The sequence below is a fragment of the Aythya marila genome, assembly GCF_965140915.1.
Source record: "Aythya marila genome assembly, chromosome: Z".
Lineage (NCBI taxonomy): Eukaryota > Metazoa > Chordata > Aves > Anseriformes > Anatidae > Aythya > Aythya marila.
The window spans coordinates 40,459,547-40,473,894 of NC_139080.1; the positions used below are offsets into that span (position 1 = coordinate 40,459,547).

The 14,348-nt window shown below is 43.7% G+C and overlaps 1 protein-coding gene across 2 annotated transcripts in view; it reads left to right on the forward strand.

Annotated features, from left to right (window-relative positions):
- Positions 1-8,165, forward strand: part of APBA1 (amyloid beta precursor protein binding family A member 1) — an 87,725-nt gene extending 79,560 nt beyond the window's left edge. For both annotated transcript variants that reach the window (XM_082784017.1, XM_082784016.1), the window contains 3 exons: positions 3,485-3,604; positions 4,229-4,369; positions 4,733-8,165. In XM_082784017.1, coding sequence (XP_082640143.1) covers positions 3,485-3,604; positions 4,229-4,369; positions 4,733-4,804 — 333 coding nt within the window. In that variant the 3' untranslated portion in view covers positions 4,805-8,165. The remainder of the gene's footprint in view (positions 1-3,484; positions 3,605-4,228; positions 4,370-4,732) is intronic.
- The last annotated feature ends 6,183 nt before the right edge of the window (positions 8,166-14,348 follow it).

The window sequence follows — 14,348 nt, forward strand, 5'->3', positions numbered from 1 at the left end:
TGTTTCTGGATCTTTTCAAAGGGTTACATGATAGGAGAGCATTATAAGTACAGAACTATTAAGTAATAATTCTTACCAAATGTTTGTATAGCACTACTCATTTAGTGATGTTCGGAGTATGTTGCAAATTATGCTTCGCCGAGTTTTCTGACTCTCAGAAAGTGAGCTGTGTATTAGTTGTGTAGCCAAGGATTCTGTGCAGAACCTCACACCATGAGAGTATTTTGTTGAAAAGGAAGGTATTACCAGGTGCACACCTGAAGGCCCTTAACGTTTTATATGACGAATGGAGATACAGGTGCTGGAGACACTGGAACTGTTGGGGTTAGCTGTAGGGAAGAGGTATTTTAAACATCAGAGTTTCAAGAGCAGGAATGGTACATCATGGGGGAATGCTGGCGATGAAGTGAAATGGACCTGGTTATTTATTGACATACCTCACAGAGCTCCATGCAGACGTGTAAATCTGGTGTCATACTGTAAGAGAAATCCTTCTCTGATTCCTATGTATATGGCTGTTAAAGTTGCTTTGCTACACAGCTCTCTGGTGACTGGTTGTTTCATGCAATACGTTTCTTTGCATTTTGTACTTTTGTATTTCACAAAGTACATTTTTAATTTTTTTTTGTCCTCGAATCAGTTTTGTAATGCTTGAACTCAGATTTTTGTTCTAAAGACTTCCTTCCTATTCCAGTTTCCAAGAACATGAATTCTGTGCTCTAATGAGTAATAGGTGCATAGATCCCTGGGCCAGCCATTTTAGATTCAGAGAGTGGAAATTACAGCCTGGAAGTGTAGTATACTAAAAATGTGGCAAAAGCAGTCTTACGTTGGTGAAGAATGAAAAAAAATAAAATCATATTAAAAATCTCTGTGCCAACTTCAGTGAAACTAAACCCACCACAAATTCAGACTTTTCATGTTAGCCTTACTTGTTTCCTATCTCACAACAGTTTTATCTCTAAAACATTGATGAGTTGTGCTTCTCTGATTCAGAGCCTCTTTAGGTAGAGTTTCATTATGATGAGCCTTATCTGTACTTTCTCAAAACAGCAGCAGTCAGCTTTGCTCTCTCCAGCTTCTGCAGACATTCCTCTTCCTCACTGGTACTTGCGGTTGTTGCTATAGGAACTGGTGGCCATTTATTTTGTCTTTCTAGACAAAAGCAGAGTCTGCATATTTTCATGTCTTCATAACCATGCGTGTAAACCTGTTCATATGGCGCTTCTCACATCAAGCAGAGGAACCACTGAATGACCTAAGCACAAGTTTAAATGTGGCAGAAATACCTCAGATTTCAGGTTTATTTAGCATGTTCTAAGGAATCCTATGAAAAGATGAGTGCTATATAGAAGATATCTTGCAAGCACTTCAAATAAGGTAATTTTAGTATTATAGATGTAAGCTCTGCTACTAACAGACTGAAAACCACAGAGCTAGAAAGAAACTTACCACGTGTGGTGGCTATTCCCTGATTGTATTGCGCTACTTGTCTCTTTTTTGGAAGCCTCTGGTGATGCCTATTATCTGAAACAAACTCAAGGACTAAATAAGCGACTAAATTGTTCAAATGATACAGGTGCTTTTTTTCTAATAAGCATGCACTACCATTCTGCATAGTACTAGGAGCTAGGCGCTATTGCAACAATTGTGCTTTCTGTAAAATTACTAAATTTTTTGTTGGGGGCCACATTAGTTCCTTTTTGAAAGAATAGTTTTAAATAACTTGAGTGTGCTTCAGGGGGAGTAAGAGAGCATTGATTTCAACTCTGTTGAAGGCATGCAGCCTGGATGAACTCAGATGACCCTAGTTAGACACCTAAATTCCTCATAGATACAGTCATCTCTGCAAGACTCCTGCCCTCCCAGATTTAGAAAATTAAGGCAGAATCCCCTCAGACTTTTGTCCAAACATTACAGCCACAGCTTAGTATGGTTTAGTTCCTCCTATCTTTTACTCTGTGTGTTGATTTGAAGACCTGCAGGTAGATGTTGATGGCCCTGGAGCACTGCAGCTAACTCCATTGAGTTAAACACAGTCACAGGAGAGGTGGAGTTTGGACCTTCCTTCTGCTGAGAGTGGCGTTGAGGCACTCCCCACAGGCATGTGCTTTGCCACTTGGTGTTCACATGCAGTTAATCTTGGAGCAACCTTGAATAAGGAGCCAAGCCGAGCCCAGCATTGTGTGGAGGTGCAGCCAGCTGCTGCCCGTGTGATGACTGCATCCAGACAGTTCAAGGCATTGACAAGAAAAAGGATTCTGAGGCAGTTAACACTGGCTGGATGCCATTTCAGTTGTTCAAGTCACTGCCGAGTCCAGAACCAGCAGAATCATTAGCAGTAAACGGGATGTAAAAAATTCATTGTGTTACCTTAGATGTGGTGGAAATGAACCTTTCAAAGTCAGTGTCGGACACCCATCAGTTTCAGTGGGACCCAGATTTCAACTGCACATATAAAAACAATTTAGAAATAGGTTTTGGTATTGATATGTGTTGTATAAGGTAAGGTGGAAGATGCTGTATTCTTTATAAAGCATTTATTTCTTGATGTGGATTTCTTTATTTATTGAAGGCGAATTGTGTGAATTAAGCATTTATGAGTAGAAAAATCTGTGTCCACTTCTGTGTTGGACAGAAAAAGGATCTTAACAGTCTACAAGTAAGAGATCTGAACACCTGAAATCGTACAAGGGGTCAGATTGCAGCTGTCTGCATTTTAACATTTGATTTTTCATGGAGCCATACAGTGACAGAGTCTCTGAGACTAGCAAGCGCCTTGGTTCAAAGCAGTATCAGCAGGAGAAGGTTGCTTAGGGCTGTGCCCACTGGGGATTAAATAACTCCAAGGATGGACACTACACACCTCTCTGGGCAACCTGTTTCAGTGTTTTCACCACCCTCACAACAATATATATGTATTATTTATTTATATATACACATATTTCTTCAGTTTTCTTCTGGTAACAAGAAGTTCATGATGGTATGTCTAGGTGGTACATCTAGAGAGAAGAAGGAATGGGAATTCTATGATCTGGATATGGGTGGCACCCTCCATTTGTGTGGCAGAATGCAGTATATCCCATTGGAGAAGCCATGTATTTGTTACTGCCTTAGCTACCTATTTAAAATTTCATTTCCTAACCACAGTCAGCTTTTCTGGTGGGCTGCATAAACCAGTTTCATACTCTTTTTGTATGTTACTTGTGTTACGAAACGAAGGAATTGCCAACTATGTTTCTTAAAACAACAGTGCCAGCTTCTTGGCAAGAAACGTTTGATGCTGCAGTGCTGATCTGACTGAATATTCACGTACACATGTCTGGTGTTCAGTGATTTGGTTCTGTTTTAGAGCATACAACGAGCTGTTTATTCAGGACTGTTCCCATGTCAGTGTTTTAACACTTACTTTTTTACCCAGTGTTTGTGTTAAATGTTTCACCCTATCTCTGCCAGCATATTTCATGGTGGTTTCTTTTTGCAGGGTTTGAAAAACCAGGCCCGGGTTAAACTGAACATAGTTAGGTGTCCTCCAGTAACAACAGTCCTGATCAGGAGACCGGACCTCAGATACCAGTTGGGCTTCAGTGTGCAAAACGGGATTGTAAGTAGCTTCCAGACTCCCTGGTGAAGCTTTAATATACATGAAACTTCACATCTATTTGTGACAGTGTGGGAAGAGGGAAGCTGCCATTTTCTTCTTCGCAGCAAGCAACACTTGGCACACGTGCGAAGTCTTAGATGTAAACGTTATTTTTGTCTTTGACTCTCCTTAGTCCACAAATTCAGAGTTAGTCAGAGGAACAGAAAAGCTCTGCCAGGTCAGAGAAAGAAAACTGTGTACATGAAACTGTTCTCATCTGCTTCATTCCTGTCTAAGCAAGCTATTGTATGTTCTCAAAAGAAGTAGACTGTTCTTAATCCTCTTCTCTTGTAAAGCATTTGCATCCTGAACATTGTTAAACTGTGGTCCTTCATACACTTTTAAACTTCCAAACCGTGGTGTATTTGACGTAAAACACAAATAGCTGTTTCTGACAGTTTTGTTCTTGGAAAAGAATACACTGCAGTTATTTGCTAGTAAAAAATTATACTTTGAATCTATGATGGATTACATTGTAGAATTTGTTGCAAGTCTATATTGAGTTACAATTTAGAGGCAAAAATGGGCAATCTGAGCCCTCTCTTCCATATCTAGACCCTGCTAAATCTGTTCTTTCTCTTCCAGATCTGTAGCCTTATGAGAGGTGGTATAGCAGAGCGAGGAGGTGTGCGTGTTGGCCATCGGATCATTGAAATCAATGGGCAGAGTGTTGTGGCAACACCCCATGAGAAAATTGTGCACATTCTGTCAAATGCTGTTGGTGAGGTAAGAGCAGTGCCCGCAGGCAGCGTAACATATTTCATCGTTACTTCTTTTGGCCTTTTGCTACTCAAATCTGAACAATGGAAGCCAGGGTAAAGACAGTCCACCATTTCTCGTTTTTTATTTACTGACAGTTCTCAAGTGTTTTAGGTGAACCCTAAGCAGAAAATATTTGTGTCCACAACTTTAGGTGTTGGTTGATGCTAATCACACTGTTCCATAAAGTCACCACCTGCGATACTATAATAAGAGTATGAAAACTCTCAGGCTTTCCTTTTTGTTTCTTTCCTGTATCCTTTTAGCTAGTTCCTTCCCAAAGTGTGGTACATGCTAGGAATATTGATTAATTTCTTTTATTTTCTCTAGATTCATATGAAGACTATGCCAGCTGCTATGTACAGACTGTTGACTGCACAAGAGCAACCAGTTTACATCTAAAGCCGACACCTCACTGTCACAATGTGCATGGAGGATGTTTTTCCTCATTAGTGCTTGTCTCTCTAGTGCTGCATTTCTGTGTCTGCAGAGACATTTCTTTCTTTGTCTCACAAAAAAAGAGACTTTATATCTCTTTTCCCTCCCTTTCTCCCCTCCTCCGTAACATTGTCCTGTATTTTGGGAAGGGGCAAAATATATGGGACTATTTCGGTTGCATCTCTTTACAAGTGAAACTAAATGCAGTTCCACATGCAAAACAGGAAAACAGCAGCAGCATTGTTCACAGCAGGATTCACAAAAAGGATCGACTCCGATTCGTTCTAATAACCAGTTTTATTTTTGTGACTATTATTTGGTAAACTGAATAAATTAAATGTTGCTAAATGAAAGATGTCTTTTACCAGAGAGAAGTGAAGGGTGCGAAGTGTTCGCTTGGACATCCTGCACATGGCTTTCCTTTTCTTCCCCTATTTTCCCACAGGCACTGAGCTCTGGTTTAACGGTTTATGTCTGTAGGAAAGGTAGAATACCAAAAAGATATTTTTGCCCTCAGGAAGAATACCTGCTTATGAAGAATGAGTAAATGCTGCTGTGGTAAAGTGGACTGTCCAAATACCTTTTAGTTACCTTCTGTTACCAGTTTATCATGATCTTAGGACTCTGAAAGGTACTCTGCAAGTTGCTGAAGCACATTAGAATTGCATTAATTACACCAAGTAACTGGGGAGGCAACTGCCTCTCCCTCTCTACCCCCGGTTTTTGAACCCTTTTGTTCTACTTGGTTTTTAAATGCAACTTGTCTTCTATAGTCCCTTGCCTGTTTTAGAAGTTAAAGGAAAGGGGAGAGAGGGAGGGGAGAACAAGAGAAACAATATGGGGATTTGCTGAATAGCTACACGTTTTCTAGGCTCTTAATTCTGCATTTGATGCACACAGCAATGTGTGCCAGTGTATATAGATGTTTTTAAAATTGTGCTTGCTATTTATGAAGTTTGAATATAAGAGATCTGCATACTATTCTAAGTAATTTTGTTCTCTGAGCCAGTTCTAACATATATTTTTGTCCAAAGACCTTGTCTAATTTTATCCTCTTTAGTTCATGACATAGATAACGATGGGAGGGATAAGGTGGGAATAAACGTATTTATTTTGTTATATAAGTTAAGTTGTTATATTTTTTTTCCATTTGTATGGCACTTAACGGATATATGTGTGTACTATATGCACTCGTATGAAAAAGACGTAGGAAATATAAGATTTGATTGGCCTGTAACTTGCATGCTAGTGACAACAGGGGAAGGGGAAAAATGGGTTGGTGGTTGTTTTCTTTGTTGTTTTTTTTCTGTTTGTTTTTAATTTAAAAAACGTTTTTTCTTTGTAGTGAGAGGGAAATTCTCCATTCCTTGTAGTTACTTTTGGCAGGACTGTATACCAGTGTTTACATTGAAATTGAGCCATGCATTTAGTCCAGGCTGATAGTGCTGATTTTCTTTTAAGGAAACAGTTTCTGCTCTGTCTGAGTGCGATAGGAAGACCCAGTGAGATGAAGACAAGAACAGGTCACACACACACACACACGAGGACGTGTCCCTTCTGTTTTGAGAACGCGTCCTTGGTCACAGTCACTCATTTTGCTACTGCTGCGTGGCGGACCGTGCAAAACAGGCGTGGTTTGCAGCCCAGTAACAACACCTGGAAATCCTAGGGATTCATGGATTGGATGTGTCTGTGTGTGCTCATGTGCGTGTGCATGGGCACACCTGGTGCACACACTGCTGAGCCATCGAGTACTCTGAGCAGAGGTCTGCGTTTGGCTTTCAGAAATAGTGGGCGTCTGTGGTCTGATCAGAGCGAGGGAACAAGTAACCTTTTGTGTTTCAGTGGGTAGTAAATATTTAAGGGAGGTAATGAAGTGGTGCATAAACTATTGTAGTAAGTGAATATTTTTAGTGTTGAGGTTAATGTACGATGACTTGATTTTACTGCAGTTCTTGTTGCTGTATCATTTAATCCCAGTCTCTGGAATAGCAGGCTGCACGAGAGCGTGGTGTTGGTATTCCAGTTAGTGACTTACCTCTGCTGCCAGGCTGATGCAAGTAGATAGTGAATGACTCGTGAGTATATTGTTTAACTGTAGACATCTAGTTCATGATGATCATTTGAACTTTTTGTTCAGAACTTTCCATATATATAGTAATATATGTAAATATGATATATAACCATGTACAATTTAGATTATATACAGTGCAGCCTTTCCATAAGTTGCCTGAGGAAACTCGGTGAACTCCTGTAGACACAGTTACCATGCTCCTGGTTCCTGCCATGTTCACACTCCCAGCTTCACATGTTTCTGTGGCTCTACAAAACTCACATGGTAGGGTCTTTAACTGGCTTCACTGGGAAATGAGGAAGACCTGAACACGCAAGGGTACTGAAGGAAACAACTGTGGCTTTGTTTTTAATTCTTCCAGCCAAGATTCTGCCAAATTTTGGGCAATCGAATGCTTTCATGGTACATAGCCACTTAACATAAAGCAAGTGAATGTTAGCAGGATCAGGGTCTGTAAAGAGTCTGTAGTTCCAGCTGGGATGTGTGTGTAAGGCTTTTGAGCTGGGAGGCCCATGGCATGGTGCATGCTGCTGGTAACTGTCTTCTAAGCAATCCCTTTTCAATTCCTAGAGTGAAAGACTTCCAAAAAATGTGCTCAGAGAGGGGATCTTACAGTTCTCTGGACTGTCGCAGCACTTTGTTAGATGCCGTGTTAAATTTTAACAAAAATGGTGGAACAAACAGCTGGTTTACATTCCTCCTTCAGTGATGGACCTAATTTTTTTCTCTTTCTCACTGCTTTGTGCAGTCTGATTCTTCAGTGTTTACATTAAGGATGAAACATCCATTCTGTGTGTATTTTTTTGTTTGTTTGTTTTTTACTGGAAAGTTTCACATTTGTTTTGAGTTGTTCAAATGTGAGGTTCAGTTGGGGTTACCAGGTTTGCTTGCTTTCCTTGTGTTGTTTTTTTTTTTTTGTTTGTTTTTTTTAAATAAAATAAATTTCTGAAGACAGCAACGTGGTTGAGATCTCTTGTACATATTTAGCGCAGTACCTAGACTATGAAGTTATATTATTGTTCTGTAAAGAGGGTGAATAGAAATTATTGTAAAGCGTTGGGAGAAGTATAGTATTGTATTTGTAACAATATTGTTCTTTGTAAACATTTAATGATCTCTATATAAAAATATAAATATATATATATAAATACATGTGAGCCTGGAATGTTGATACTGCACATCTACTGAATGTAATTCCTCTGATGTTTTTTGCCACAGGTCTCTGACCTCTGTAACGAAGCTGCTGTGGTCTGATTTGGGGGGTGGGGGGCGCAGAGGAGGAATGGGCTTTGAATTTGGGGGGTGGGGTGGTGGTGGTGGGAGGAGCTCTGGCCAGCTGTTTTGTTGTGATGTATTTACTGTGCTACATTCCTTTATTTAACAGAGCGCTAATGTCTGTAAGATTTGCAACAATAAAATACAAAACAAAAATACCTCAGACAAGGCTGAGAGTTTGCTCATACTAATTCAGGAGTTGGCTTGCTGGTACTGCATGCATGGATGCTCGGAAGGTAACTGGACTTCTCTGTTGCCACAAAGCTTGGAGTACGAGTACCTGTATTTCTGCAGGTGTGAACCAGAGCTGTTAGCTTTGTTGTTTAAACAGCAGTATCTTCAGGTTGCAAACGACACTAAATGAAACTGATTTCTTACCTAGTGTTGCATCCCAGTTTTTTACCATGTGAACTGTCACCATGTTTGAACCTCCCAAAAATTCATTATTTCAAGATGCTTTGTACATGACAGAAATACCATTTCATTTCTGAATATCTTCAAACGTTGCGGGGTGTTTTCCATAAATGAGATTTTCAAAAAAACAACCAAACAAACAAAAGCCCTCACTTATTACCATTTCTGAAAACACTCTTTTTCTTCAAAGGTCATCAGCATGGTTAATTCCTAAAGACCTCATATGATTTGAATAAACAACCTAAAATTACAATAGGTCAGTCCTTGGAATAAATCCTGGAACTGCCTGTGACAACGTTTAAAAAGTAATAATAATGAAAGAAAAGGAAATACTTGTATAACCAGAGGTTGATTATGAATGGTATTTGAAAGTCAACCAGCAGAAGCCAACAAAGGAGCATTTCTTCAAGTAAGGCTTCACAGGATTTTCTGTGTTCTATAGGCTGTCATGAATACTTTGAGAGTACAGAAATTAAAACACACGCCACAGCTGACTCCTGAGAAAAACTACATGGGGGCCTTCAGCCACTGAGTGGCTTTCCATAGTGTGAGATACAAATATTGCCAGCATGGGAGAGTGAAGCACTTGACCTTTCATGTTATTTGCTTAAATGGTAGGTTGGAGAAATTCTGAGCCATTTGGTAAATGGCGCAGCAGACAGGCTGAGCCTGCACGCCGCCCTCCATCCTCCCCCTGCTTGTTATCCTTTTTGTTAGGGCTTCTTGTAGCGTAGGAACCGGAGTGTACTCCTCCACGTTTGACTGGGCAAACCTAAGCATGGCTTTTCCTTCAGCGGTACGGGCACAAATCTCACAAAATCTCCCGAGGATTCGGTGATGCAGGTTATCAGACAGCCCAAGGAGGGCCCAGCCTGTGCACGCACAGGTACAGCTCCTTTCCCTCATCCACGGGATGAGCTTGGCTGGGTGACTGCAAGCAGGGAGCCTGCCAGGTACCGCACAGCTCGGGGGTCGGGTCCCACATCTCAGGGGATGCAAGATTGTCAGCGTGGTTCCCACTCTCTATAGCATTGCTTCTAATAAGCAGCATTTTAAATGCTGCTTTACAAGACCGTAAGTGGTTGTTGTTTTTTACTGGGATAATAGTAAATCAGCGCCTCGTGGTGCATAACACACACACTTTGGAGTTTTGGCTTTGTTTCTGTCAGTAAGGCAAGAGTAATGTCCCACCACTACGTGAGGAGGCTGCTAGGCCAAAAGAGCAGGACACAGAGCACTTCCTTCAGTCTGCATTTTAATTACAGATTGCAATTAACAAAGAACCTTCTTTTATAAAGGACACTCCTAGAACTCTCTAATACTGTTTTTTACTGAAAGGCAACTTGTATCTGAATAGCTGCACTTTGCTACTGGAGCTTTTGGCTTAAACCACAGCACTGAAAATTGCAGTTTTGTTAGTTCCTGCTTTTGGTAATTGCTTCTGGAACAATCATACCTGTTTTCTGCACAGGCTACCAAACAGAAGAGCCAAGCAAACATTTCTCTTTCATAACTTCACAGAAGGTGGTATGTAACATGCCCAGATTGTGACAATGCATCCTGCTAGATTTCCTTCCTTGCTTTTCACCAGCGTGACAACCACTGAACTGTGATTTCGTTGGCTTCCCCAAAGAAGCCCACACTGTACGTTATGTGTAATGGTCGTAGTGGATGTAGAAACTGTTCACATGGAGACTAGGCTACTGATGAGACAAGCCTACAAGAATAGGGTGTATTTATAATTTTTAGCAAAAAGAAGTATGGATAAAGGGATTATCTATGGCTCTGCACGCTGACATTTTTTTGAGGGTGAGCAGCAAAAGAATCTGAACAGGTAGTGTGCGAGTTAGGAGAGATGTTTCTCAGACCCAGTGCACAACTAAATAACTGCTGTGCACAGGGGAAGGGAACTATGGTTAATGATTAAAGAGGTGGATTTGTGCTGTAAATGTCAATCCTAAATACTGTTGTGTAGATAGTTTCAACCCTCTCCAGTACAGTATATTCTGATACCCCCGTTCTGATGACTGCTCTCCTAGAACCATCCTCTTCTCAGCAATCCAGACTTTTTCTTGGCATATTAAAATTTAGAGTCTATGTTTAATGTTTGTATTCCATCTCAGACAAACAACATATCTATGTTTTATGCTAACTCATGCTTTCATAGTTGCAATTTGGGGTAGTTTTGCCCAGGTGGGCAGCCAAGCTCCACCACAACCACTCTCACTGCCCATCCTCAAAGGAACGGGGAGAAAATACAATGCAAAGGGCTCAAGTGTTCAGATAAGGACAGGGAGATCACTCAACAGTTGCCATCATTGGCAAAACAGACTCAGCATAGGAAAATTAAGAGAAATTATTGCCTCTCATTAGCAGACTAGGACAGTGAGAAACTAAAAGCAAACTACAAACACCTTCCACTGTACCTACCCTCTTCTACTGCCTCCTCCCTAGCAGTGCAGGGGAATGGGGGCTGCGGTTAGGACTTCCACCCTAATGCTTGGTCTCCGCCGCTCCTTCTCGGTCCCTCTCTGCCCCTGCTCCCTGTGGGGTCCCTCCCATGGATGCCGTCCTTCCCGAACCGAGCCTGCGGGGGCTGCCCACAGGCAGCAGCTCTTCAAGCACTGCTCCCACACGGCTCCGTACCACGGGGTCCATCCATCCCCCACAAGCAAACTGCTCCAGCACAAGTCCCCCATGGGTGGGCGGCAGCTCCCCCCAGACCCCTGCTCCTGCGTGGGCTCCTCTCCACGGGCTGCAGCTCTGGCCCGGGGCCTGCTCCTGCGGGGGCTCTCCATGGGCCGCAGCCTCCTCCAGGCCACATCCACCTGCTCCACCGGGGGCTCCTCCACGGGCTGCAGTGTGGAGATCTGCTCCATGTGGGACCCATGGGCTGCAGGGGGACAGCCTGCTCCACCAGGGGCCTCTCCCTGCACAGCCCGCAGGGGAACTGCTGCTGCCTGCCTGCAGCACCTCCTGCCCTCCTGCTGCACTCACCTTGGGGACTGCAGGGATGGTGCTCACCCCTCATTCCCAGCTGCTGTTGTCCAGCAGTTTTTTATTTCCGCCTCTCCCTGCTTTCTTCAGTCTCCTCTCCCAGAGACACAACCAGCATCACCCCCTGGCTCAGCTCTGACCAGCAGCAAGTCCTTTTGGAGCCAACGCTGATCTGACATGGGGCAGCTGCTGGGCTTTGCTCACAGAATCACAGAATTTCTCAGAATTTCTATGTTGGAAGAGACCTCAAGATCATCGAGTCCAACTTCTGACCTAACACTAACAGTCCCCACTAAACCATATCCCTAAGCTCTACATCTAAACGTCTTTTAAAGACCTCCAGGGATGGTGACTCCACCACTTCCCTGGGCAGCCTGTTCCAATGTCTAACAACCCTTTCGGTAAAGAAGTTCTTCCTAACATCCAGCCTAAAACTCCCCTGGTGCAACTTAAGCCCATTCGCACTCATCCTGTCACCAGGCATGTGGGAGAACAGACCAACCCCCACCTCGCTACAGCCTCTTTTAAGGTACCTGTAGAGAGCGATAAGGTCTCCCCAGAACCTTCTCTTCTCCAGGCTGAACAAGCCCAGCTCCCTCAGCCGCTCCTCGTAGGACTTGTTCTCCAGGCCCCTCACCAGCTTCGTCGCCCTTCTCTGGACTCTCTTGAGCACCTCCATGTCCTTCTTGTAGCGAGGGGCCCAAAACTGAACACAGTACTCGAGGTGCGGCCTCAGCAGAGCTGAGTACAGGGGGACGATCACCTCCCTAGCCCTGCTGGTCACGCTGTTCCTGATACAAGCCAGGATGCCGTTGGCCTTCTTGGCCACCTGAGCTCACTGCTGGCTCATATTCAGCTGACTATCCACCATCACTCCCAGGTCCTTCTCTGCCTGGCAGCTTCCCAGCCACTCATCTCCCAGCCTGTAATGCTGCTTGGGGTTATTGCACCCCAGGTGGAGGACCCAGCACTTGGCCTTGTTGAACTTCATGCAGTTGACCTCAGCCCATCGGTGCAGCCTATCCAGATCCTCCTGCAGAGCCTTCCTACCCTCGAGCAGACTAACACGCGCGCATAGCTTGGTGTCATCTGCAAACTTACTGAGGGTGCACTCAATGCCCTCGTCCAGATCATCGATGAAGATATTAAAGAGGACCGGCCCCAGCACCGAGCCCTGGGGGATGCCACTAGTGACTGGCCTCCAATTGGACTTGGCTCCATTCACCATGACTCTTTGGGCCCAGCTATCCAGCCAGTTTCTAACCCAACGAAGCGTGCGCCAGTCCAAGCCAAGAGCAGCCAGTTTCTTGAGGAGAATGCTGTGGGAGACGGTGTCAAAAGCCTTGCTGAAGTCAAGGTAGACCACATCCACAGCCTTTCCCTCGTCCACCCAGTGCATCACTTTGTCATAGAAGGAGATCAGGTTCTTCAAGCAGGATCTGCCTTTCATAAAGCCGTGCTGACTGGGCCTGATCGCCTGCTTCCCCTGCAAGTGCTGTGTGATGACTCTCAGGAGGATCTGCTCCATGAGCTTCCCTGGCACTGAGGTCAAACTGACAGGCCTGTAGTTTCCCGGGTCTGCCCTCCGGCCCTTCTTGTAGATGGGCGTCACGTTTGCTAGCCGCCAGTCAACTGGGACCTCCCCCGATCACCAGGACTGCTGATAAATGATGGATAGTGGCTTGGCCAGCTCCTCTGCCAGTTCTCTCAGTACCCTTGGGTGGATCCCATCCAGCCCCATCAACTTGTGCACATCCAAGTGCCGTAGCAGGTCACCAACCAGTTCTTCATGGATAGTGAGGGCCACATCCTGCTCCCCATCCCCTTCCACCAGCTCGGGGTACTGGGTATCCAGAGAACAACTGGTATTGCCGTTAAAGACTGAGGCAAAGAAGGCATAAAGCACCTCTGCCTTATCCTCATCTTTTGTAACAAGGTTTCCTCCCGCCTCCAGTAAAGGATGGAGATTCTCCTTAGTCCTCCGTTTTTGCGTTGATGTATTTGTAAAAAGATTTTTTGTTATCTTTAATGGCAGTAGCCAGATTGAGCTCCAGATGAGCCTTGGCCTTTCTAATTTTGTCCCTGCACAGCCTCATTACCTCCTTATAGTCCTCCTCAGTGGCCCGCCCTCTTTTCCAAAGATTATAAACCCTCTTTTTTCTCCTAAGCTCAAGCCACAATTCTCCGTTCAGCCAGGCCGGTCTTCTTCCACGCCAGCTCGTCTTTGGGCACGTGGGGACAGACTGCTCCAGCGCCATTAAGATTTCCCTCTTGAAGAGCGCCCAGCCTTCCTGGACTCCTCTGCCCTTCAGAGACCACCTCTGTATTCCCCTTGCTACCAAAACCTTGTCCCATAAACCCAAAACACAATTTTGTGCAGAATTGTTCTCTACTGTATGATTTTTATGGCTGAGCAAATAAAGCTATCAGAGTAAATGTCTCTGCATCTTACACAATTGGCTAACGTGCCTGTGCCGTCCCCCTCCACTGGTCATTTCTTATAGCCTCGGTGTGTAAGTGTATTTATGTAGGGGAAATATGTACAAGACATGAGTTTTAGGGAAGTAAACTGAAACCACATACAGATGTTTTTTTTTGTTGTTGTTGTTTTTTATTCACTTTATGTCCATCCTTTATGCTTAACCTTATGAGCATTGATGCTTCTTTCCTGCCTTGTCTTTCACAGTCTGTACCTACTCCATCTTTTCTCCCATACTTCACCTCATACTTCTTGAATGGCTTCTTTGA